This window comes from Sus scrofa, chromosome 5, assembly GCF_054392235.1.
Source record: "Sus scrofa isolate SSC_HxYL_T2T_F1_AM1 chromosome 5, Sscrofa_HxYL_maternal_Yorkshire_Landrace_v2.0, whole genome shotgun sequence".
Classification (NCBI taxonomy): domain Eukaryota; kingdom Metazoa; phylum Chordata; class Mammalia; order Artiodactyla; family Suidae; genus Sus; species Sus scrofa.
Window position 1 is genome coordinate 89537898 of NC_139387.1, and position 26188 is coordinate 89564085.

At 44.4% G+C, this 26188-nt stretch overlaps 2 protein-coding genes across 7 annotated transcripts in view; one reads left to right on the forward strand and one right to left on the reverse strand.

Moving 5' to 3' along the window:
* The window catches only part of GNPTAB (N-acetylglucosamine-1-phosphate transferase subunits alpha and beta), a 211495-nt gene that overhangs the window by 29214 nt on the left and 156093 nt on the right, over nt 1-26188 (forward strand). For 2 of the 3 annotated variants that reach the window (XM_084957374.1, XM_021092669.2), the window contains one exon: nt 21029-21115. The gene's annotated coding sequence lies outside the window, so the exon portion shown is untranslated. The remainder of the gene's footprint in view (nt 1-21028; nt 21116-26188) is intronic. The other variant, XM_021092666.2, reaches the window with a different exon arrangement.
* Nucleotides 1729-26188, reverse strand: part of DRAM1 (DNA damage regulated autophagy modulator 1) — a 35458-nt gene continuing 10998 nt past the window's right edge. Inside the window, exons 1-7 of one of the 4 annotated variants that reach the window (XM_085024545.1) lie at nt 23446-23957; nt 21604-21974; nt 17753-17895; nt 13593-13770; nt 8555-8613; nt 4623-4715; nt 1729-4047 (exon numbers count right to left, since the gene is read on the reverse strand). In XM_085024545.1, coding sequence (XP_084880671.1) covers nt 4003-4047; nt 4623-4715; nt 8555-8613; nt 13593-13770; nt 17753-17895; nt 21604-21628 — 543 coding nt within the window. In that variant the 5' untranslated portion in view covers nt 21629-21974; nt 23446-23957 and the 3' untranslated portion in view covers nt 1729-4002. Of the gene's footprint in view, nt 4048-4622; nt 4716-8554; nt 8614-13168; nt 13284-13459; nt 13771-17752; nt 17896-21603; nt 22008-23338; nt 23958-26188 lie in introns of those variants that run through there. The other 3 variants (XM_085024544.1, NM_001190286.1, XM_085024543.1) reach the window with 3 other exon arrangements.

The window sequence follows — 26188 nt, forward strand, 5'->3', positions numbered from 1 at the left end:
TCTCATAGCACCCTGGCCCATACCATAGTGGAGATGGCTGGGAGCCCCTTCGACATTTTGCAAGCATCGGTTTTGGAGGTCACTGCCACCCCCAATGTGTTTGGCATCCTGCTGCTCTTCATTTTAGAAGATGAATCTGCTGGGGGTGACCCAGGAACGTCAGAAGCTTCTCCTCCAGGGTTTGAGGCTGTGGTTGCTCTCTTGTGCAACAGACAGGACGCAGATGCATGACATTCTGGCCTTGAGAATGCGGGGCATTCAGAGCCAGACCAAGAGTATGTGTGTGGGGAGACGGCTGGGCTTACCGGCTTGCCAGAATCAGGGAGTGGGAGAGAATAGAGACCACTTATCTCCCTCCTACTCCCCCTTCCTCATTCCAGGCCCAAACACCAGACCAGTGTGTCTGCAACTGAGTAAAAGATGAGAACATGGGACCACGCCACATGTAAGGGATGTTAGGAAACCCAAACACAGAACAACATTGATGTACTTAATTTGGTTTATGAAATGCAATTTCTGTGGAATCCTCTGTTAGTGTTTGGGGAAAAAAAAGAAAAGAAGAAAGACGCACTTGATTAGAAATCAAAAAAGTAAGAGTCCTAGGCAGCGATCTCTTGCCATCCAGCGGTAGAACTTCTTAACAGTCATTGACCCTCTCTTTCCCTGCCTTCGTCTCCTCATCTGAATACATATGACAGTGAATTGCCTGACCAACCTCGCGGGCATGAAATGAGACAAGAAAAACCTTGGAAAAATATAACTTCAAAGTTAGATGAAGGCACACTGATTAGCTACATGGCTTACATTTACTTTTTTTTTTTAACCTGAAAAAGTTGGCAACAGGTAAAATCTGGTTTACTCTCAATAAGGTTGGGTTGGCTTTTCTGACCTGTGGGGCACTTTAATTCTATAGTGGAATCTGTAGCTTGGAGTCTGTGCACGATTCTGTTTCCATCCTTTTCTTCTAAGAAACAACTTTTGTGCACTATCAGCCCAGTAGTTTGGGCAGAGTTGACCCCTCAGTGCTCCAGAGGTGGACCTGTGATGCTGGTCTGACCAATCAGAGCAACACACCTCTCTGGGCTACAGGATAGGCATGTAGCCCAAGCTAGCTAACCAGTGACAGTGAGTTTCAACTGGAGGGCTTTGGTTGGAACTACTGAGCTACATGAATTAAGAAACTCCCTGGGAGTTCCCTTCATGGTGGTCAACAAACCCAACTAGGATCCATGAGGTTGTGGGTTCCATCCCTGGCCTCGCCCTGTGGCTTAAGTATCTGGCGTTGCTGTGAGCTGTGGTGTAGGTCGCAGACGAGGCTCAGATCTGGCCTTGCTGTGGCTGTGGTGTAGGCCAGCAGCTACAGCTCTGATGTAACCCCTAGCCTGGGAACTTCCATATGCCACAGGTGCACTTCTAAAAAGCAAAAAAGGCAAAACAGAAAAACCAAAACCTCCCTGGTGCGCATCAGGTTAAGGATCCAGGCGTCATCACTGCTGTGGCTTGGGCCACTGCTGCTGTGGTACAGGTTCAATCTCTGGACCAAGAATAGGAACTTCTGAATGCAGCACACACACACACACACACACACACACACACACAAAAGCAAAAAGATAGAAAACATAAGGTTTAAATTCTACCTATACAGAGTCAAAGTGGAGCAAGAATCCTTTCCTGGATAAATACACTTCATAGTAGCACCCAGTTGACATAATTTAACAGAGACACAGATTACTAAAATAAAGAAATATTTCATTTTATTTTAGTCTTTCAGCCATAAGGTCCAAGGAAATGCAAGTTCATGGAAATTAGAAATAATATCAAAATATGGATAAGACCAGCTTTAGCGATTTCAGCAGAACATGATTGTCTGGAGTGATTTTTGGCCTTCTCAGTTTGCCAATCCAGGTGTACTGTTTGTCTAGCCCGTGTGACAATTTCTGTGGTAACTGTCCAGGTTGAAGAGAGTTGTCATACAATGCAGAAGCCCACACAGCTGAAACGTTTACAGCACACACAGCAAAAGAGTCAGTATGACAAGCGATACAGACTATTTATCACTTAATTAGTAAACTCGAGTAAATGGCATTGTGCAACACTACGAATATCCCTAGTCATGCCTTCATTTGCTCACTCCTTCATTCATGCATTTAGTGAGTATTTATTAAGCACCTACTGTGTACCAGGAGGCAGCCTGGTAAAAGCTGGAGTTACAAAGATAAAAGGATAAGGCACAGACTGCCCTCAAGGAGCTCCCAATCTAAACCTCTCAGAGAGATGTAGAAATGAAGAAGGATAGAAGGTCACGAGAAGGGCTGATAACACAAGTCTGTTCCAAGCGAGATCCATCCGTAGATGCATCCTGCTCCAGGTTCCATGGTACAAGGTGTTCTGGAGAGGTTCCCCCTCTCTAGCCTGGCATAGCTTTAATCAGTCTTTCAGTTCCAGTGTTACAGAGGGAGCCAGGGCATGATAACCAGTTAAAACGTAAAGGAAAAATAAAAAAATAAAATAACAAGTTAAAATAGACCAAGAAATGGGTCTCAGGCTCTCACTGCTGACCCCTTAGGGGAGACAGTTTTTCCTCGAGGAGGTGGCTGACCGCTACTGAGCCTTACCCCTTCAAACAAGGCTGTCCAGGCAGGCGTGTACCCTTAAGGTCTGGCCCCCGGCTGGCCAGACATGGCTTCATGATCTGGAAGGTCCTTAAAAGGGAGTTCCTTCTCTTCAACCTTCAAACCTAAGCCTTCACATCTCAAGACCCATTTCTTCTGGAACGACTTGCTTTTCATTTGTCATTCGTGATTTAGGGGAAAAGTCGTGTGTGCAGGTCTTGCTGAGCCAAGGACCTGCTTCACATTTTAGTGTGCAGATACCCGGCCACAGGCATAGTCAGAGGCGCAGCCACAGACTCCATCTCTGCACACCGCTCCCCTTCCTCCTCTCAGACCTGCGCTCCCGTCAGCACACTGACTGGCACACACTCAGTTCGAGATGTGAGTTGCAGCTTCTGAGTCAGACTGTGCTTCAAGTTATGCCAGTAACAATAACGGGTAGTTTAATACATGGTATTTGTAATGCCTTTCGCAGGTTGGCTTTCGCAGAGGTTTAGTACTAAGCAAAAGTCTCCCTCCCGGAATTCTGCCTTCCTCAGATGTTCCCTGAGACGCACTCCCCCCCGCGCCCACCGCCCAAATCTGGCAAAGACAACAGTTTTGAGTCCAGTGCGTTCTTCCTGTTATTTGCTCACCTCCCTTTCTCTCTGTTGTCAGAAGGCTTTTGGTTTCTAACCTGCCTTGTTGAATCCACCCGACCTGGAATCACACCACTAGAGACAGTTAGCAGCCATGGTAAAAGCTTGGTTTCTGTGAGCAGGGAGGCCCGTGGAGGACGGAATTTCAAAATCAAGGTCTTCTGTGGTCACTGAGTTAATGTGCATAGTGGTAATAAGGCTTTTTGATAGAAGCATTTTGCTTGGTTCATCTAAAAATCATAGTCTCTTAGTGTTAGTTTATTAACTAAATCTAAAGGATCATTACAAACTGAATGTTATAAATGCTCATGATATCAAATTATACAGTTCATTTTCTAAAAATGAAATTTAAAAATGAGCATCCCCTGATTTTACTTTTTAATGAAGTCCTCATTTAGTGTATTTCCATAAAGCACTCACACACAAAGAAAAATAAAACAACACAGAATCTGTACAAAAATAAGAGGTCTCCATTTTCTGGAACACCTATCTTTTCTGTAAAGAATTTGTTAATATAAAAAAATGTCTACTTAGAAAATTTTAAAAACATTGCTACAATGTCATAAATGCTCTACATTCTCTAGGAAAACATACCTTTGGAAATATACAACTATTGGGAATTCTTAAAGAAATTCAAGTCCTGGACGTGCTACAGATGAATTCCATACAGGGCAGCATTAAAACCTGTCTGTCCTCTGTACCACTTCTAGAAATTGTCTGCCACTTTGACTGAGTGAGATAGAATTCTTTCTTCAAACATCATCATTGATTTCTGTGGATATCCTTAGGGTGACACTCTATTTAAAAAAAAAAAAAAGTTTGAAAGAAAGTAAACAATTCCAGTGCCAGCTCTGAAACTCCCACAGCATTGCACCCCCTCAGAGATGATCTCACTATGGGTCGTACTGAGCTTGAGTTGGATCCTCAAGAATTTCCTTGGTTTTCTCTAACCTTTTAGCTACTAATTCACTTGTTTCAAAATGTAAGATTTTCCCCGTTGCCAAAGGTCCCACCTTCTCTCTGCCTTGGGAACATTTTTCAACAACACACTTATTTTTAAGAAAAGACCTATTTCCTGTTATTTGAAACTCTTAAATCAGACCTCCTCGCAAAGAAAATAACCAGGATCTATGACTATCAGCAGCAAATGGCAGAGGGCAGATGAACGTTTCATTGTTTGGGAGAGCTAATCAAGATGCTCTCCTTTGGGAATACACAAAATTACACAATAATTACATATTTGTTCAAACACATAATGGTGAGAAGAAAGATAGTGCCCTTATTTTTTCTTGTTAATCCAAGAAATGTTCTACGGATTTCAACTAATCGTCATCATCAGTAACTTGTAACATTTGCATTGACAAATACCTACCTGGAAATCGTGGATAAATGTTAGAAAGTAGAAAATGAAACCAAAGGCCACTGTCCATTCACAGATCGCACTCACTACGTGATACACGTAATCCTAAGAACAACCAAAAAAAGGAACAGAATTTAGCCTACATGCATTCACTTTAGTGTATGTACTGAAATCATAATGAGCAGGTCAGGTCCGAGGAAAAAGCTGTCCAGTGAGCATAAATCAAGCCCTGGAGGAAACAAGGGGTAAGCAGGGCCATGGAGATGCACTTCCGGGCAGCTGCCCCACGAGAACCTGAGTACAAAGTTCTTTTGGGTTCTCACACACCCTAGCTTTAAGGCTTGTCTATGTAACTTAAAAAGGCAGAATGAGGACCGAAGATTTGCGGAGAGTGGAAGCCAAATCTGGACTCAGTGGAAGAAAGAACTTTCCATACAAGGCATGACTTGCCCTCCCACTGCTGGGAAGCTCAAAGTTGAAAGACAGCCTCGAAAAGCACCTCCCAGCATCAGTGTGGTTATTCCAAAGGCCTCCCTGGTGCATCTCAAGGAAATTAATCAACGGTCACCACCAGGTCTTGTGTTTCTCTGTTACTACAGAAAATGCCAGTTCAGAAAATAGGTCTGCTTAACATTATAAGGTAAGCAGAGTTACGAAGCAAATGCTAATAATGAGACTACTTCTTGGTGGGAGGAATGAGAGAATGGAAGGCAAGAAAGAGAATGGTGTTTAATTGGGGTTCGAAAGTCAGCTGCCTCTGGAGGCCAGGAAACAAATAAAAGAACTGAAACTGATGGTTGCAAAAAGAGAGCAGCGACCGAGGCCCACACCTCCTCATTTCAATTCCATTCTCACCAAATGGGAAAAATAATCCCCGAGTTACTTTGGGGAAAAAAAAAAAAAGCCTGAGGTGAGGGGCTGGTATGTATGTGTCAGAGACAGAGACAGAGGGACAGAGGAGAGGATCTCCCCTGATTTTCAAATGCCAAAAATTACTCTAGAAGCATTGTTTTAAACACTAAGCAAAAAATGCCTGTCTGCATTCTGACTTGAGCCCACATGCCAAATTAGCCTGTCATCAATTCATGCCCTCTATTTTCAAATAATACCCTCTATTTTCTTCCTACTTCACTGTCTGCTCTGCTCTAGGTTACAGGTGTGAACAAACAAACATGCTAGGTTGCAGGTCAGTCCTTTCCTTTGACGCGGTTTTCACCCACAAAGATGTAACAGAGGCCCATCAAACTCTTACACACCCTTGCTCCCCCCTCCAAGGACTGTCACATCCACTGCTGGTCCTGTCGAGGCCACTCTAGGGAGCATCGGACCAGCCTGCATTAGGGGGTTGAGAAGGGAGGCCAGCACCCCGGACAATGAAAATGCCTCATACAAAGAGAAGCAGACTTTGGAGGTTTTGGGGGGGGGGGTGTTCCGTCGTGTGATATTAGTGATGGCGCCCTGGAGCAGGGGTCCAGACCTTCCGCCATGTACATGTGAATGCAGGCTGAGCTCGAAACGAGACAATGATATCCTAATTCTCAGCCTCCCCACCAGGTACGTCGAAGCACAGGACTGTCCTGTGAGAGCTCTGACCTCCACAGCTTGGGGCAGGACCTAAATGCTCACTCTAGTCTGTGAATGGAGGTAGAGGGTTTTCTTCACATTCGTGGATTTGGGGAAACAGGAGGCAATCTAAGAGCAGCATAGTAATTTATGGAGTGAATAGAAAACCAGGTTCTTTTCCTATTTTTAAGATAGAAAATTAAATGGAAAAAGGTTTTTCTAGAGTTCCCGCTGTGGCACAACGATATTGGCAGCGTCTCTGCAGCATGAGGACACAGGTTCGCTCCCCAGCCTTTAACAATAGGTTAAAGGGGATCCAGCGTTGCTGCAGGTGTGGCATAGGTTGCAACTGAGGCTTAGATCCCTGGCCTGGGAACTCCATATGCCGCAGGGTGGCCAAAAAAAAAAAAAAAAAAGTAAATTAAAAATTTTAAAAAGGGGAGTTCCCGTCGTGGCGCAGTGGTTAACGAATCCGACTAGGAACCATGAGGTTGCGGGTTCGGTCCCTGCCCTTGCTCGGTGGGTTAACGATCCGGCGTTGCCGTGAGCTGTGGTGTAGGTTGCAGACGCAGCTCGGATCCCGCGTTGCTGTGGCTCTGGCGTAGGCCGGTGGCTACAGCTCCGATTCAACCCCTAGCCTGGGAACCTCCATATGCCGCGGGAGCGGCCCAAGAAATAGCAACAATAACAACAACAAAAAAGACAAAAGACAAAAAAAAAAAAAATTTTAAAAAAGGGTTTTTTTGGTTTGTTTTTTGGTTTCTTTCTTTCTTTCTTTCTTTTTTTTTTTTTTTTAAACTGCCTCCATTAAGCTTTGAGAAATCCTTCCCAGCCGCTGATTTGTGGTGGAAGGTCTCCTCCCAGTGGTTCAAAAGTAAAGTACACCTGGCTCTGCTCTGCTCTGGTGCCTCCTTTTCCAGAAGCACTTTTTTCCCTAACATCTGTCTGGATCATTCTTCTCACTCCCTTCAGTCTCTCCCTGGTGTCCTGCAGGCTTCCATCACCTGCCAGAATCCTCTGTGATGGAAAGCCCTTCCTCTGACCCCTCCATCCCCCTCAGGCACCATCTTACTTCTCCTTCTCTCGCTTCCAAACATTCCACTGAGACAGTGAACCACTGCTCTCACTGTTTCTTCAACCTCCTGCAATTGGCTTCTCACTCTGACCTTTGACTAAGACTGCTTTTGGAAAACCATCAATAACTCCACCTGCCCCTTTGGGAAAAACTCCTGCTGTTTTCTCACTAACTCCCTTCTTGCTGTACCTAAGGGCACGCATTCAGCTCAGTTCCAAACCCCTGATTCCGTGTGTTCTGGTGTTTGGTCTGGAAATTACCAGTTACTCTAGTCTATGCTCTGATGGCTCTCAACCCCTGGCTCTAACTGGATATTTCTCAGCGTTTCACTAGCCTCAGATTCAGTGATTCTAAAGCCAAACCCATCCAGTTGCCTCCATTAAATCAGTTATTCCTATTAGGGACCCAATTATCTCTGCTCACAAAAACAGGTTCTTGGGTTCTCCCAAGACAAAAACTTGGGCATCATCTTCACTTCATCAAGTCCTTTCATTCTCTCGCTATTACTTGCAATCTAGACGAATTTAGATTTGAAATTAAACGGGCGGAACTTCATTCTCCCTGCCATCCTAACTCCGGGCTCACGCCTCTGCAGTCCACCCCAGGTGTTGCTTCTGACTAGTATTCATCCAGTAGAATTCCTTCACTTTAGTCTCCTGTTCAAAAGCCTTCAAAGGCTTATTCTGGTCACCTGTGTCAAGCATCTGCCTCTCTGCTCACCTCTTACAGCCGTGCACAAACTAATCCCCACCCTCCCCCCTGACCACATTTATTTCTCATCCTATCCTGATACAAGTTATGCTCAACACTGTCCTCATCCCCTCCCCCTCCACTCAGTACACCCTGCCTCCTCTGACCTCCGCACACCTTCACGCACTCTGTTCCCTCCCCTTCAGTGGCTCACCTCTTTCACCAGGCCTTGATGGTTGAAGGGTTTAAGAAAGAATTAGAGGAGTTCTCGTCATGGCTCAGCAGAAAGAATCTGATAATGAGGACGCAGGGTTGGTCCCTGGCCTCATTCAATGGGTTAAGGATCTGGCGTGGCCGTGAACTGTGATGTAGGTCACAGATGTGGCTCGGATCTGGTGTGGCTGGGGCTGGGGCATAGGCCAGCAGCTATAGCTCCGATTGGACCCCTGGCCTGGGAACCTCCATATGTCGTGGGGTGTGGCCCTTAAAAAAAGACAAACAATAAAGAAAAAAAAAAAAGAGAGAGAAAATTAGAAATTCAAAATTTTGAAAATAATTGTGACAATAACCCCAGGAACCAGTTTGACAATCATATGGACAATGACTTAAATTTTACCTTTTCTTTTGGATTCCACTCCAGCTTGGTTATAGAAATTAGCGAAGCACAAGCAATCACTAAACAAAAGGAAAGTGTTAAGGAAACTACAGAAGAAAACGGGCCCTTTAGGGTTAAGACAGGATTATTCTAATAATATAACCATTACACAGTGTTATAATGTTAGTACCAGCATTTCTGCAATCAAACTAGTCATATTCCAACCTTAAGTTCCATTATGACAGCAGGTAAAGTACAACATGGAAGTAGTCATTTCTGAGCAAACTTTGAGGTCATATGTAGAAAATTTTTAATCTGTGGCTACATTTTGCTTGACTCTGTTGTTTAAATTTGGTCAAAAAAATAAATGTGGTCAAAATGACTGACAGCAGTCTAATATGGGTACTTTTGGAGGACTTTTTCCCTAAGACACTTTTTTCCTAAGTAAAAATATTAATTAAAAGTTTTGGAGTTCCTGTTGTAGTACAGTGGGTTAAGGACCCTGTGAGGATGCAGGTTCAATCCCTGGCCTCGCTCGGTGGATTAAGATTCCAGCATTGCCAGAAGCTGCGGCACAGACCACAGATGTGGCTCAGATCCAGTGTTGCCTTGGCTGTGGCGTAGGGTCCCAGCTTTGGCTCTGACTCTACCCATGGCCCGGGAATTTCCATATGCCACAGGTATGGCTGTAAAAAGAAAAAAAATTTTTTTCCCTAAAATACTGTGCTCACGGCAACAGCTTCAAGGAAAAATTAACATTTCAAAGTACCAAAGTATCACAAAGTACCAAGAGTAACATAGAAAACAAACTACAGAAACTCAAGCTATTATTGGGGAGTTCCCATACGTGGTGCAGCTGAAACGAATCCAACTAGTAACCATGAGGTTTTGGGTTCGATCTTGGGCCTCGCTTAGTGGGTTAAGGATCTGGTGTTGATGTGAGCTGTGGTGTAGGTCACAGATGAGGCTCGAATCTCAAATCGCTGTGGCGTAGGCCAGCGGCTACAGCTCTGATTCAACCTCTAGCCTGGGAACCTCCAAAAGGAAATTTAAGCTGTTCTTCTTTTTCTTTTTTGGCCACCCCATGGCATATGGAGTTCCTGAGCTAGGGATCAGATCCGAGCCACAGTTGGGATCTAAACTGCAACTACAGCAACACCAGATCCCTTAACACACTGTGCCTGGCTGGGGATGGAATCTGAGTCCTGGCGCTGCCGAGACTGTCAATCCTGTTGCACCACAGTGGAAACTCCTAAGCTGTTATCTTTAAGAACGACAACAGACTTTTTCCGATGAATAACTAAATAAGGTACAGGCAGAGCCCTTCCTCCCTGGCCCAAAAGCTTTCCAAATCAAATAGATATATCCTATGTCTGACCTTGGGGATAAAGGACAAACCCCGAAAGGCCAGCCTGATAAAGCCAAGGCCATTGCCCAGTGTGGACAAGATCATCTGCACAAAGGTGGTGACAACCATTTTGATCGAATTTAGAAGACCAAAGAGAAAGCTCGAGAGAAATGGGATGCTCTTAAAAAGCTTTTGCAGAAGTTCCCGTCGTGGCTCAGTGGTTAACGACTCCGACTAGGAACCATGAGGTTTTGGGTTCAACCCCTGGCCTCGCTCAGTGGGTTAAGGATCCAGCATTGCTGTGAACTGTGGTGTAGGTCTCAGACGAGGCTGGGATCTGGTGTTGCTGTGGCTCTGGCGTAGGCTGGCAGCTATAGCTCCGATTCAACCCCTGGCCTGGGAACCTCCATATGCTGTGGGTGTGGCCCTAAAAAGACAAAAAATAAAAAATAAAAAGCTTTTGCAAAAAGTTAGGAATTCCAGGAGTTCCTGTCGTGGCTCAGTAGGTTAAGAACCCAACTAATATTCATGAGGATGCAGGTTCAACCCCTGGCCTTGCTCAGTGGGTTAAGGCTCTGACGTTGCTTCAAGCTGTGGTGTAGGCTGGCAGCTGCAGCTCAGATTTGACCCCTAGCCTGGGAACTTCCATATGCTGCAGGTGCAACCCTTAAAAAAAAGTCAGGAATTCCAGGTGTTGAGTCAATCAATGACAAGTCTGAACTTCCTCTGATTTTGAAGTCAGCATGCTCTCTCCCTGCCCTCCCCCACCTCCCATATTTTGCAGTGCTTTCTTGTTTTCTCAAAATAAAAGTAGAAAGCCTTGAAGGTTCTCTGTTCATGTCATGACCATACTCTGCTTTCTAATGGTTTAGAAGCCTCTTAATTCTCTCACTTAATTCTTTATTTCATCTTTAGTCCCATCAGGGAGGAGGAAGGGAGGTGGGGAAAACTGGCAAAACAAACTCCCAGAAATATCACAGCCTTTTCGGACAAAGCCCGGGGAATGTGCTGCCTTAGAGAGAAAAGAGCCGGGTGCAGGGATGACTATAGAAGCCACACTGATAAAAACTAAAAAGGACCCAGTGAAATTAATCTTAATATATCTTATATAACCCAATATATCAAACATGTTATCATCTTAACAGGTCATAATATAAAGCATTATTAAATGAGATTTTTTTTTTTAAGTCTTTGAAATCCAGTGTTTCACACTGACGGCCCATCTCTATACAGACTAATCAGGTTTCAAGTGCTCAAGAGCCTTGTGTGGCCAGGGGCTACTGTGTTGGATGGACAGCTCAGCTCTAGAAAGACAAGGTAGAGAGGCTCTCGAGGCAAGGAGAGGAGCACAGGCAAAAGCAGAGACCAGGAAACAGCCACACGCAGGGGGGAAAGTCTAAAACTGAAGTGAAAGAAATGGGAAGACTCAGACTATGTGCCTCAAGCAAAGGAAGCCAGACTTTGCATTGTTAGTGATTTTGTGAAAGCTTTTGAAAGTTGCAGAAACTCGGTACAAGATGGACAGTTTAGGGAGTTCCCTGGTGGTCTAGTTAGGACTCAGTGCTTTCACTGCTGTGGCCACATCAAGACACTGCATGCCTCAGCCAAAAAAAAAAAAAAAAAAAAAAAAAAGATAGTGTAACAGGAAGGGCTTAGAAAAGCATGATTCTAAGGACTGCCTTGCTCCAGGCCTTACTGTCTTCAGGAGTCAAATGAAGCTGTTTCACAGAATAGAAGAAACAATGGCATTTTAAAAGATGCTTTAAAATCTTTGTAAGGAAATATAAATCCAGCCTAATGTTTAAGACAAAAGACTTTTTCATATCGATAAATTTGTTCAAGTTAATTGGATAAAAGGACATAACCTGTTTCTGTTCCAGGATGCTGCCCCTCAGCATGGCTCATAAGAACTTCCTCTGGAGTTCCAGTGGCTCAGTGCTAATGAACCAGACTAATATCCATGAGGATTCTGGTCTGATCCTTGGCCTCGCTCAGTGGGTTAAGGATCTGGTGTTGCCATGAGCTGTGCTGTAGGTTGCAGACGTGGCTCAGATCCCAAGTTGCTGTGGCTGTGGTGTAGGCCGGTGGCTGTAGCTCTGACTGGACCCCTGGCCTGGGATCCTCCATATGCTGTGGGTGTGGCCCTGAAAAAAACAAGAAACAAAAAACAAAAACAAAAAGAACCTCCTAGAACTGAGTATGTGAAACTCTGGCCTGAAAAGCTGATTCTGCTAAAACCCTCTCATTTTAATACCTAGTGATTTGTCTCCAAAGTTGAAAGCAAAGAAAGGCTTCCTACACCAAGAAAACTTTATAACCCTACAAACAGTTCTATAAATCTTACAGTTAACACAAGCTAAAAGTTGAGGAGATACATTTCAAGAGAAAACATGAGTATATTCAATCCATAAACAGGACAAGGAAATGGAGAATGAAATATCTTAGGAACCAGGGTATACAGTTTGTTGTTAAATTTCTCAATACTAGAACTGGTTTCTCTGTGCTTAGAAATTTTGTAATTAAAAATTTCCGTCTCTAAATGACAAAAACGAAACCCCAAACCATAGATTTAGACCTCACATTTTGTATAGCTCTGATTTTTAAAAGAGAAATGCAAACTTAATCAACTATACTTCCATTAAAAAATAAATTAAAAAATACAAAGCTTAATACTTAGAAGTACATGATGGCATCATGTCTTTTTACTCAAGCTTGCCCACTTTGTACACAAACCAGCATTTGATATGACTGTAAATGTTATTTTGAAAGATGGGAAATTTCCCACCCCAAAAGACCACAGCTTCTCAATTTTATTTTTTGTTAAATACCTCTCTGGGGGAAAAAAGGAAAAGAAAAAAAGGAAGGGAAGGAGGGAGGGATGGTTTTCATTCTTCTAAATCAGAATATACAAGTGTGATAAATTTATTATTTTGGGGGATGGCCACATCTGCGGCATATGGAGGTTCCCAGGCTAGGGGTCAAATCTGAGCTGCAGCTGCCGGCCTACGCCACAGCCACAGCAACTCGGGATCTGAGCCGAGTCTGCGACCTACACCACAGCTCATGGCAACGCCGGATCCTTAACCCACTGAGTGAGGCCAGGGATTAAACCCACAACCTCATGGATACTAGTTGGCTTCGTTACCAATGAGCCACAATGGGAACTCCAATTTTTTTTTTTCTTGAAAATGAAACCAGCTATAAAAAGAAAAGGCTAAATGTATTTTAAGTGATTTAGAAAAGTAAATCATATAGAGCTTTTTAAACCGTCTTGATATGGACTAGTAAATCAAACCATCTAATCACCTTCGTGTGGGGAGAAAGGAAGAGTCTGGCCTCTTGGGACTCCACAAGGCTGTTACTTTAAGTACAATATCAATATTTGATGTCTTTAGCCAAGCACTACAAAGAAAAATAAATATTTTCACATGGCTCATGAAATCGACCCTGTGGAAGGAAAGTAAACAGATACTGAAGTGTTCTGACATATTTTTCCATTTGCCTTTCACACCATTCTTTTGCCCAAAGATTTTTTTGATCTAACCAGACAATGTTGAGATATTTTCTTAATGATTTACCCTTTTCTCCCAATTGTTGTCCTGAGGCATGTTGACACTTGGCTGTTAACCTCGGCTTTCTCCATGGCTTTGGGGGGTGGGGTGGGGGTGTCAGGCTTACAAGGACACTGACAGATGTGATGGAAAAGGATACTGGGGATGACGGCTGCACAGGAGACGGCAGAGATGGCCATCCGGACATGACACGTGGAAAGGCGGTTCCACTGGGGACACGACTTGTAGGAGATGATGGACTGCAGGAGCGTGTACACGACACCGCAGACAAATGCCAAGAGGGCGCCACCGTCGTGCACCACCGGGACAGCTAACTCCTGGAGAGAAAGTCACACATGAGATGTTACACATCGAGAGCCAAATGCACGGGCATATCCACTTAGGGACATTATATATGAAATAAAAAGTACTTCTGGATTTTCTGTTTGGCTCAGCAGAAAGAAACCCAACTAGGATCCGTGAGGAGGCAGGTTCAATTCCTGGCCTCGCTCAGTGGGTTAAGGATCCAGTGTTGTTGTGAGCGATGAGGTGGGATCACAGACACAGCTCAGATCTGGCATTGCTGAGGCCGTGGCATAGGCCAGTGGCTACAACTCTGATTTGCCCCCGGAGACCGGGAACCTTCGTGTGCCGTAGGTGTGGCCCTAAAAAAAAAAGAAAGAAAAGGAAAAAATATTCTTTAGAAGGGAAATGACTCAGATCAGACAGGAATTTTGGAGAAAGGTTCAGACGACGTCTGGCACCTTTTTGGAAACTCTCTTGTTAATTGAAAAGATAGTAAAAAAAAAAAGAGAGAGAGAGAGAAAATTGACTGTCAAGTGGGTTCAACCTCAGAAAACTTAACTTTTCCAAAAAGGAGATTTCTTGAGGTGCAGGAAAGCACTGACAGAAACTGCTTGGTGAGGACACAGCAAAAAAGTAGCCATCCTAGAGTTCCTAGTGGCTCAGTGAATTAATGGTCTGGCATTGTCACTGTTGTTGCTTAGGTCACTTTTGCGGCACGCGTTCGATCCCTGACCCAGGAACTTCCGAATGCTGAGACCAAGAAAGAAAGGGGGGAAAAAGTAGCCATCCCACCCACCAGTTCAGGAACAAGAACTTCTGATAAATGCAATTAACTCCCACTCAGGAAAAAGCGCCAGTCAATGCTCTCTCTTGCCCCCACATCTCTAGTTCTTCTTGAGGTAACAGCTCAAGCTGGTTTGCTCATGGCATGTCGAAAATGAATTACAGGATATCAAACACGGAAGTCGTAAAAAACTATATTTATGGGAACAATGACAAGGCAAACACTTTGCTCTAGGGGAAAGAGAGTCTATTTCTGGTCCATGTGAAGATGGAAACACTTCACAGAAGCTTTAAAGGGAAGCAAAAGCTTCATGCTCTAACCCCCTAAGTCTTCTTCCTAAAGTCTGTCCTTTTTGGTTTAAACATTGACAGCCGTATCATTATGATGTTGCGATGCTGTATCATTGTGACGGGATATCATAGAGTGCACACCCTCCCCCCACGGAACACTTCATACCCACACTCTTCTAGACAAATTAAGTCATTCCAGCTCTCCCTTGTCCCTTTCTTTTTCTTTTTCTTTTTTTTTTTCTTTTTAGGGTTGCACCCTAGGCATATGGAAGTTCCAAGGCAAGGGGTTCAATCAGAGCTACAGCTGCCGCCCTACACCACAGCCACAGCAACACTAGATCTGAGCCGTGCCTGTGACCTATACCCCAGCTCCTGGCAACGCTGGATCCTTAACCCACTGAGCGAGGCCAGGGATCAGATCCTTATCCTCATAGATACTAATTGGATTTGCTGCACCACAATGGAACTCTCCCTCTTCCCTTTCAAATTTTTTTTTTTTTCCAGCATGCTTTCTGATGCTAGAACTATGAACTGTGTGCATGCTTTTTCTCACTGAGATTCCCTCATTCTGGCTTTGAGGTGAACTCTTCCTGGCAGGTTCTGGGCAGACTGCTTCGATTCAAAGGTAGCTTGTGCCTTTCATGACTCCTGTGATCTTGGGCAAGTGCTACCTCTCTGGGTCTCCTTTTCTCCATTGATAAATGAGGACAGTAATATTACCTATCTTCTAAGGGCGATGTTAGAATGATACGTGTCACGGCATGAAATATTTTCAAAAATGTCTATCGCCTAGAAAACCTCCATACATGTTGTGATGAAACCCAAAATGCGCACAATCATAAAATGTAAGGAAACAGCACAGTCTCTGCCATGTGACACATGTCACAGACAACTAGTGGTGTTTGTTTCCTCATACAGAGAGGATAAGGATAGGAAAGCTCAGTGGAGCCAGAAGGAAACTGAGTTCACAAGATGCCCCCCAACAAGCCTCATGCACTTGCTCCAGGGAGGCTGCAAATTCCGCTCTGGCCCTTCGCCAGTGTTAACAAGGGAACACTGGTGCGTAGGGATTTCTAACGTCCCCCAATGAAAACCTGTTGGGCGCTAGACCTGAGCGTCTCTCCCTGCACCAGGCTATCTTGAAGATTCTGCGTAATACAAGGAACGGTGCCTCACCCCTCGAACCCCAGCACTGAGCTTCCCAGAGCACTTTATTACACTGTCCCCCGCCTCCTCCCTCCCACCCAGCCCGTGACAGATGGCTTCCTTCATGGGCAGGGTGGAAAAAGTGCAGGTCAGGCAGAGGGCTCTCTGATAATGGTCTGGCTTCATGAGGGGCAGAGATTAGAGAACAGGTGGACAGCAGGCGATGCAGGTGGCGATCAGAAGTTACTGGCCTCCCAGGTCCAGGCTAGGGGGGCAGCGCCCCTTTGCTGTGGCTTCAGCCTGCCAGGGCTGAAGGCTGACAGCTTTTTATGAAAGTAAGCATCGCACGAGATCAACTCGCTTCTCATGGGAAAAAAACCTCAAGGAGTACCCCGGCAGAACCAAAAGTCCCCCAGGAGTAACTTCCTTTCTGTGGTCACACAGGGAGTGTCGGCCTCTAATGATGAACCAATGACCACGATGGCCACCCGGTACCGACTCCTGAGGACTGTCCATTGTGTGGCTGAATCCTAGCAACAGGCCTGTGAGGCAAGTGCTATTACAATTAGTACTCATTAGAAATACAACACCTCAGCACAGAGAACTCTACCCAATATTCTGTAATAATCTATGTGGGAAAAGAATCTGACAGAGAAGTTCCCCTCCCGGCTCAGAAGAAACGAATCTGACTGGCATCCATGAGGACACAGGTTCGATCCCCGGCCTCCGTCAGTGGGTTAAGGATCCAGCGCTGCCTTGAGCTGTGGTGTAGGTTGCAGACTCGGCTCGGACCCCATGCTGCTGTGGTTGTGGTATATGCTGGCGGCTACAGCTCCAATTTGACCCCTAGCCTGTGAACCTCTACATGCCTCGAGTGCAGCTCTAAAAAGACAAAAGACAAACAAAAAACCATGAAGAAAAGAGAAAGAAATATAACACCTCAGAGTTCCCTGGTGGCTCAGTGGGTTAAGGATGTGGTGTTGTCACTGCTGTAGCTTGGGTCACTGCTGTCTCGAGGGTTTGATCCCTGGCTCAGGAACTTCCATGTGCCACAAGTATGGGGGGGAAAAAAGAAAAAGAAAAAAGAAAAGAAATATAGCACCTATTTTTAAAATGTTAAATATCGTCCCCACAGACAAATAGGTCCCATGCTTTCCTGAAAGAAACCTTGGAATGAACGGGAACCCATAAACTAAAGTCAAACAAGTAGCGTGTTTTCAAACACTTGACAAAGTAAGAATATATCAAGCAGACTCTGTTGTGGTCATCATGTAAGTTAATTCGCTTCAGCAGGGCCATATTTTGACCCTGCAACTGATTTGCTGAGTAACCCAGAGCAAATAATTTCGCTTCCATATACCTTTAGCCTCAGCTGTGAAAGGAAGAGCTCAGAAGCCTCTCCTTGAACAGTAGAGGTTCAAACAGCTGCATTGGTAAAAATACACACGCTCACACACACATATATCTCCATGCTGTTAATGAAATGATTTCATGGCTAAAATAGCTCTCCCAGCACCTTAAGCCACTGCCATAAGAAAATGGAGAGATGCAGGGCCCAGAGCATCCTCGAAAGCATGCTTCTCTCACAACCACGCAAACACACACCCCGTATCTTCCAAGTACCATGTAGATGATAAAGACTTGTTTCTCAAAAGCAAAATGGCCCAATTCTCATGCACTGCTCATCTGTCTGAGAACTATGCTGCCCCAAGTGTGCCTCTTATATTCTTGCTTCTCTCCTCCAGACACATTCACTCCATCGCCCCCGATAACCAAAAACACTTCAGGGCGTACCTGGAAATTGGCTACGATGCCCATTCCGATGCATCCTACCAACCCAAGAACTAGCGACACCAGGTTGAAAACAGGAGTGCTGAAATAGCTGGTTTGATTTTGCTTCTCTACTATTTTATATCTTGTGTACATTGTGGCTGCACCTGAAAAAGAAAGGGACTCTGGTAAATTTTTAGTATTTGGCTTTTTGGAAGGAAAAACACATGAACAGATTTGTATGGCTTTTACCAAGTTTGTATGTTCAATCTCCTGATTGCAGTGGTCTCCTCCCTCCCCCCTCCCCGTTCTTCCTCACCCCATCATAGTCTCCCCGCAGTGTGATGGACAGACAGACAGACAGACACACACACACACACACACACACACACACACACACACACACACACAGAGTCTTGGCTGTCATCCTTTTCACATAAATGCTATTATGCCCATACCGTTTTGGGATTTGCTTTTTTTCACGTAAAAAATGTACCAAGGAGATCTTACCAACGTCAGTACAAACAGGTTTGCCTCGTCATGGTATACACGGTGAGAGGCCACATTTATTTCTCCCTTCTCCTAATGACACATCTCTATCTACAGTCTGTTTTTTCCTACTACAAAGAATGCTCAGTGAACATCCTTGTATAGACATCTCTGACACACTTTCAGAGTTTCTGAAAGACAAATTCCTAGGAGTAGTATTACTGGGTCAAAAAACTATGATTAGGGGTTCCCTGGTTGCCTAGCAGTTAAGGACTCATGCTGTGTCTCAGGTCCGACCCCTGTCCTAGGAATACAGGCATACTGCAGGTGAAGCCAAAAAACAAAACAAACAAAACTATGATCAATTAAAATGCTGAGAAATATCTCCAAATTGCTCCAAGGCTGAGGCGATTGATGTTCCCACAGCAGAGTTTGAAAGCAGTTCTGTATGCCTTTGCCTTTTTAATTATTGCCAATCTAATAAATGAAAAATCAGAACCTGTTGCTTTAATTTACATTTCTCTGATCATTAGTGAGACTGAGCACCTTTCGGTATGTCCATTTCTTCCAAAAATTGCACGTTTATAATTTTTCTTATTTTTCTCTTGAGTTTGTCTATTCATTTTTAATTTGTAGTTGCTTTTAAAACATTACATCTATTGTCAGCTATAAATATTACAAATTTGGAGTTTCCATCGTGGCTCAGTGGTTAGTGAATCCGACTAGGAACCATGAGGTTATGGGTTCGATCCCTGGCCTTGCTCAGTGGGTTAAGGATCCGTGAGCTGTGGTGTAGGTTGAGACGCGGCTTGGATCCCGAGTTGCTATGGCTGTGGTGTAGGCTGGTGGCTACAGCTCCGATTAGATCCCTAGCCTGGGAACCTCCATATGCCGTGGGAGCGGCTCCAGAAAAGACAAAATAAATAAATAAATAAATATATATATATATATATATACGTATATATACATATACGTATATATATATATATATATTACAGATTTTCTTCTGCTCTGTCATTTGTCTTTAACTTTGTGTATCTTTCATTACTTAGAAATTTTAAATTTTTTTTATCAACTCAAATCGGTCAGTTCTTTCCTGTTTAACTTCTGGGTTTTGTGTAACCTGAGATAAAGTTTTCCATCCTAAGGTTTTCCAAAATATTTTCCTATCATTAAATCCAAATCCTCTTGTGGTTTTGCTCTTCATATTTAGTTCTTTAATTACCATTGGCTTTTGTGAATGGTGTGAGAGCGTACGAAAAGGATGTTTTTCCAAAGAGCTGGTCAATTAACCAAATATCATGTGCTGTTTTGGAGAGTGATTTGGTAATAGAATGTAAATTCCAAGGAGAGTAGGGTCCTTGTATGTTTGCTGTTGTGACTCCAACACTAAACATAAGCACAGAGCCCATCAGAGTAGTCACTTAGTAAATGAATGTTGAATAAATGGATAGTGATTGAAATTCATGATGCGTGTCCCCTTTAACTCACATAGATATGCAAAGATAAAGTTTTTTGGTTTTTTTTTTTTTGTCTTTTTGCCATTTCTTGGGCCGCTCCTGCGGCATATGGAGGTTCTCAGGCTAGGGGTCGAATCAGAGCTATAGCCGCTGGCCTACACCACAGCCACGGCAACACGGGATCCAAGCCGTGTCTGAGACCACACCACAGATCACGGCAATGCCAGATCCTTAACCCACTGAGCAAGGCCAGGGATTGAACCCGCAACCTCATGGTTCCTAGTTGGATTCATTAACCACCGAGCCACCACGGGAACTCCCAAAGACATTTAAAAGATATTCACTTAATAATCTACAAGGGTGAAGAACCTGAAAAAGAAATATATATATATGCATTGGAGTTCCCTGGTAGTCTAGCTGTTAGGGTTCGGCACTTTCACTGCTATGGCCTAGGTTCAGTCTCTGGTCTGGGAACTGAGATCCTACATCAAGCTGCTACATGCAACAACCAAGAGAAAATAAATAATTAAAAATAAAGACACATGTGTGTATAATTGAATAACTTTGCTGTACACCTGAAAATAACACAACATTGTAAATCAACTGTACCGCAAAAAAATAAATAAAAAATTTTAAATAAAAGATATTCACTTTAGCATTGTAAATTACAAAATCAGAAACAGCCTAGTTCCCACTGTGGGGCAGTGGGATCAGTGGCGTTTCTGACTCAGGTTCCAACCCCAGCCAGTGGGTTAAAGGATCTGGCACAGTCCCAGCACTGTGGCTCAAATGTGATCCCTGGCCTGGGAACTCCATACGACAGGCAGCCAAAAATTGAAAAAAAAAAAAAAAAAAAAAAAAAAAAAAGAAAGAAAGAAATAGCCCACATGTAGAGTTCTTGAGTGGCACGGAGGGTTAAGGATTTAGCATTGCCACTGTAGCAGCTTGGGTCACTGTGGAACGAGTTTGATCCCCAGCCCCACGTAGTGGCTTAAAGGATCAAGCACGGCTGCAGCTGTGGCTCAGATTCAATCCCTGGCCAGGAAATTCCATATGCTGTGGGTGTGGCCATAAAAAAAAAAAAGAACCTAAATGTTTAATGAGGGGACTGAATGCATAAATTATAATATGTCCACGAGATGGATTTCATGCACGTGTTGACAGGAGGATAAAGTCGATCTGTATGTATTGGAAAAGTGAGTGACGGCCATAATAAAAAGCCATATTTATCACTTGCTAGGGATGGTCTGTTTCGTAAATCCAGACTCTGGGCAAGGATGGTGTAAGAGGGCTCTGGAATTGACTGACTCCTATTTTACTTCCCCTTGCTCATCTCCAAAACCTTGGGAAGAGAAGACCACAAATGTGTGATGGGGTGAAACTCCCTCTACCAAGCAGGACGAACAACTTCCGAAGACGCCGTGTCACCAGGCACCAGGTAGGATCTCCGGCATCTCTGCCCCTTTTCCCCCCTCATAGGTAGAGAGGGACAGAAGGTGCTGGTTTCCTGATGGGTCAGGGTAAGAGTCTGTGGAAAGAGGAGCTCCCATTGTGGTTCAGCAGGTTAAGAACCCGACTAGTATCCATGACGATGTGGGTGTGATCCCTGGCCGCACTCAGTCGGTTAAGGATCCAGCGTTGCCTTAAGCTGTGGTGTAGGCCTGCCATGGGGCTCGGATCCAGCATTGCTGTGGTGTAGGCCAGCAGCTGCAGCTCTGATTTGACACCTAGCTTGGGAACTTGCATATGCCACAGGTGCAGTCCTAAGAAGCAAAAAAAAAAAAGAGAGAAAGAGAAATCTTCGGAGTTCCCTTGTGATACAACAGGTTAAGGACTTGCCATTGTCACTGCAGTGGCTCAGGGGGCTGCATGGATTTGATCCCTGGCCCAGAAATTTCCACAAAATGCAAATTATTTTGTACTTACCAAGAAATGCAGAGAAGTTTATCATAAATCCAAAAATACCACTTTCTGGAGGTGTTGTTCCTGTATCACTGAGAAAGAGAAGACATGTCTAAATCAGTAAAAGGGAATTCAATTCAGCCCTCTGGGCAGGCACGTATTTAGCGAGTTTTATATTGTGTTCCTTCTGGGTGTTCAGCCACTTTGAATCCCAAAGATTTGGCCTGATTTTGTTCTAAAGTATTTTCATTTGGGCTTCGTTTTTCTTTTTCTTTTTTCCCCAGTTTTATTGAGATATAATAACAAATAGCACTGTGTAGGAGTTCCCGTTGTGGCGCAGTGGTTAATGAACCTGACTAGGAACCAAGAGGTTGCTGGTTCCATCCCTGGCCTTGCTCAGCGGGTTAAGAATCGGGCGTTGCCGTGAGCTGTGGTGTAGGCCGCAGATGCAGCTCAGATCCCTCGTTGCTGTGGCTCTGGCGTCGGCTGGCGGCTACAGCTCCGATTAGACCCCTAGCCTGGGAACCTCCATATGCCACAGGAGCAGCCCAAGAAATGGCAAAAAGACAAAAAAATTAAAAAAAACAGCACTGTGTAAATTTAAGGTATAATAATTTGACTTACATCTATCATGAGATGACCACCACAATAAGTTTAGTGAACATCCATCATCTCACACAGACACAAAATTTTTTAAAAAGAAAACTTTTTTTCTTATGATGGGAACTCCTAGGATTTCCTTTTTTTTTTTTTTTTTTTTTGGTCTTTTTGGGACCTCATCATCCATGGCATATGGAGGTTCCCAGGCTAGGGGGTCCAATCAGAGCTGTAGTTGCCGGCCTACACCACAGCCACAGCAACACGGGATCTGAGCTGTGTCTGCGACCCACACCACAGCTCAGGGCAACACCAGATCCTTAACCCACTGAGCAAGGCCAGGGATCGAACCCAAGTCCTCATGGATGCTAGTCGAGTTTGTTAACGGCTGAGCCACGAGAACTCCAAATGTACGTTCTTAACTTTCATATATAACATGCAGCAGTGTTATTGTAGATTACGCATGTCGTACACTGCACCCCTAGTACTTTTTTCTAAGTGGAAGTTGTTCTCTTTGACCACCTTCATCCACCCCCTCCCCCACCCCCAGCCTCTGATCCAAGTCTCGTCTCTTTTTCTTTTGAGTGTGTCTGTGTGTTTGTTTGTTTGGTAGTATAATTGACCTACATCACCTCATGAGGAAGTATTGAAAGTGACTGATGTTTTTCAGATGACCCAACCTGATATATTTGATTTCCTTCTGGGTGAAGAACTGAGTGTGACTATTTGGGGAAAAAAAGAAAAATTGTCTAAAATCATGTTTGAAAAAAATCTACTATTTGGCATTCCCTGGTGATCTAGTGGTTAAAGACTTGGTGTGGCTTCAATCCTGGCCCATAGGTGCAGCCAAAAAAAAAAAAGAAAAGAAAAAAGAAAAAGAAAAATCTACTATTTGGATATTTAATACATGAACATGTCATTTTAATTCTTTTTAACAAGATGATTTATGCATAAGAATTTACACTGCTGAAAATATGATGGAAAGCTGATCAGTGTTACCAGGCCCTGTCGGTACTTTACAGAAATAAGAAGGTGTATCAAGGGTATACTCATGAGTTCCTGTCATGGCTCAGTGATTAACAAATCTGACTAGCATCCATGAGGACACAGGTTCGATCCCTGGCCTCGCTCAGTGGGTTAAGGATCCAGCATTGCCATGAGCTGTGGTGTAGGTTGAAGACGTGACTCGGATCCTACATTGCTGGGGCTGTGGTGTAGGCCGGCAGCAACAGCTCCAATTCAACTCCTAGCCTGGGAACCTCCATATGCCGTCAGCACGGCCCTAAAAAAGCCAAAAAAAAAAAAAAAAAAAAAAAAAAAAAAGGGTATGCTCATCGCGATAAATTATGTTAACAAAAAACAGCTTCTATGAAATATTTTTCAGATGCAGTGTATCAATTAATTAAATGAGCTGGAAAGTAGCGTTTGACACATTCTGGTTTCTATTCATTAATGCCAAGGTTTGTGTTTTTACATTCTCAAGCTGCTTGCATAAAGCACAAACTGATGGCAAAAGCACTTCTAACAGGAGTTCCCGTCGTGGCGCAGTGGTTAACGAATCTGACTAGGAACCATGAGGTTGAGGGTTCGGTCCCAGTGGGTTAACGATCCAGCGTTGCCGTGAGCTGTGGTGTAGGTTGCAGACACAGCTCGGATCCCGCGTTGCTGTGGCTCTGGCGTCGGCTGGCGGCTACAGCTCCGATTCGACCCCTAGCCTGGGAACCTCCATATGTCTCGGGAGCAGCCCAAGAAATGGCAAAAAAAAAAAAAAAAAAAAAAAGCACACCTAACATGAAACAACTCAAGTACCCATCTTGAGCGTTTCCACATTTTAAAACAATTCTGAAATTTAAGCATTGAAAAAATGGATCAGTGGAGTTCTCGTCATGGCTCAGTGGTAATAAACCCAAGTAGTAACCACGAGGACGCGGGTTCGGTCCCTGGTCTCACTCAGTGGGTTAAGGATTAAAGGAGCTGTGGTGTAGGTTGCAGACGCAGCCTGGATCTGGCGTTGCTGTAGCTGAGTCGTAGGCCAGAGGCTACAGCCCCAGTTCAAGCCCTAGCCTGGGAACCTCCATATGCCACAGGTGTGGCCCTAAAAAGACAAAAAAGAAAAAATGGATCAAATTGAAAAGACGCACTTCAAAGTGTTTGAAGAATTCCACAGGAAGCCTGTGTGTGCAGAAAGCAGGAGCCTTTAAGCTCTGTGACCACTTCATATTTGAAGAGTAGGAAGAGGTTAATGTTCCCCCTTCCCACAAAGGCCTCTCCTCACAATTACTTCAATCTCAGCGTCACTTGTACCTGGAAGAATCTGAAGGGTTTAGAATACAACATAACCGCTTTCCCTGCAAATAATCTTTCTTCTCACTCAAAGGACACTAAAGTGGGGAAGGCTGCCCCCCACCCCCGAGCAGGATGCCCTTCTGACCAGGACACGGCCCTGAGTGAGGAGGAGACGGGGATCAGTGACGGCAAGAAGTGGAGACAGCTCATGGGCCCTCTTGGGCAGTGCTTTCGTCGGAAGATTAATTCTCACAGACAAAGGAAGCCTTCTATCCTCAGCCTCAGGAAATAAAAAAGCAGCCACCCGTGACTCACAGAGTACTTGCTGGCACAGGTCTGAGAGCAACCTGCCACATGCCAGGAAGACCATTGGCTTTCATGCGGAGATAGGGAAGGAACGGAAGAGTGAGGAGGGGATGGGGGGGTAGTGGATGCAGGCACACTAACGGGAGGTAAGAAAATGACCAGCCTCAGGAACCATCAGTGCACTGGGAGATAACCAAGACATGCGTCAAGTGGCCAGTCCGCATGACATCCCACGCGCCATGCGAAAGCTCAGAATTTCAGAGTGATGTTTTAGGCTTGCTCAGCTGTACCTTGAAACCATAGAGGCAGTATCAACAGAGTCCTGCAAATGGCCTTTCCACATGCGTTTGCGGAATGAATGACGATCCGTACTGCTGATAGATACCACTTACTGAGCGTTTACTATATCCCAGGCACTGTAAGGAGCTTACCATACATCATTTTATTTTGTCCTCTCAACCCTGAGGCGGGCCTATTATCAACCCTATCTTACGAAGGAGGAAACTGGGTATTAGAAAGTTTCGCCATAACTGGTTCCAAGTCACAGAGCTTTTTTTTTTTTTTGGCTGCCCTGAGGCATATGGAGTTCCCAGGTCAGGGATCAGATCTGAGCTGCAGTTGCAACCTAAGCAGCATCTGTGGCAACGCCAAATCTGTAACCCACTATGCCAGGCTGGGAATCAAACCCATGTCCCACTGCTCCCAAGACACCACCGATCCCGTTTTGCAATGGCAGGAACTCCCACGGAACTATAAAATAGAGAAACCTAGGAATTTCCTGGTGGCTCAACAGATTAAGGATCTGGTATTGTCACTGCAGTGGTTCAGGGTAACTGCTGTGGCTTGGGTCCAGTCCCTGGCCTGGGAACTTCCACATGCAGCCAAAATAAATGCTCCCGTTGTGGCTTGTCAGGTTAGGAATCCAGCTAGTATCCATGAGGATGTGGGTTCAAACCCCAGCCTCGTGGGTTAAGGATCTGGCGTTGGCTGTGAGCTGTGGTGTAGGTCATAGACACGGCTCAGATCCCGAGTTGCTGTGGCTGTGGTACAGGCTGGCAGCTGCAGCTCTGATTCAGCACACCTAGCTGGAAAATTCCATGTGCCTCAAGTGTGGCCCTAAAAAGCAAAGAAAAAAAAAAAAGAAGAAATATAATAACAAATTAAGGATGACTGTGCTTGAGAATATGGAAGTGGCCTTGTAAAAATCTAAACTAATTCTTTGTGGTTGATTTTTATTTTGTCCTTAGGGTGCAGCCCTAAAAAGACACACACACACACACAAAGTAGGCAACTCCTCATGGCTTCTCAAGTGCCATAATTTAATCGTAATTAACAATTATGACAATTATTCACTGCTGTAATAAAATTTCTTTCACGGTTACTAAGTGTATAACACCCACCATCAATGCATAAATACCAA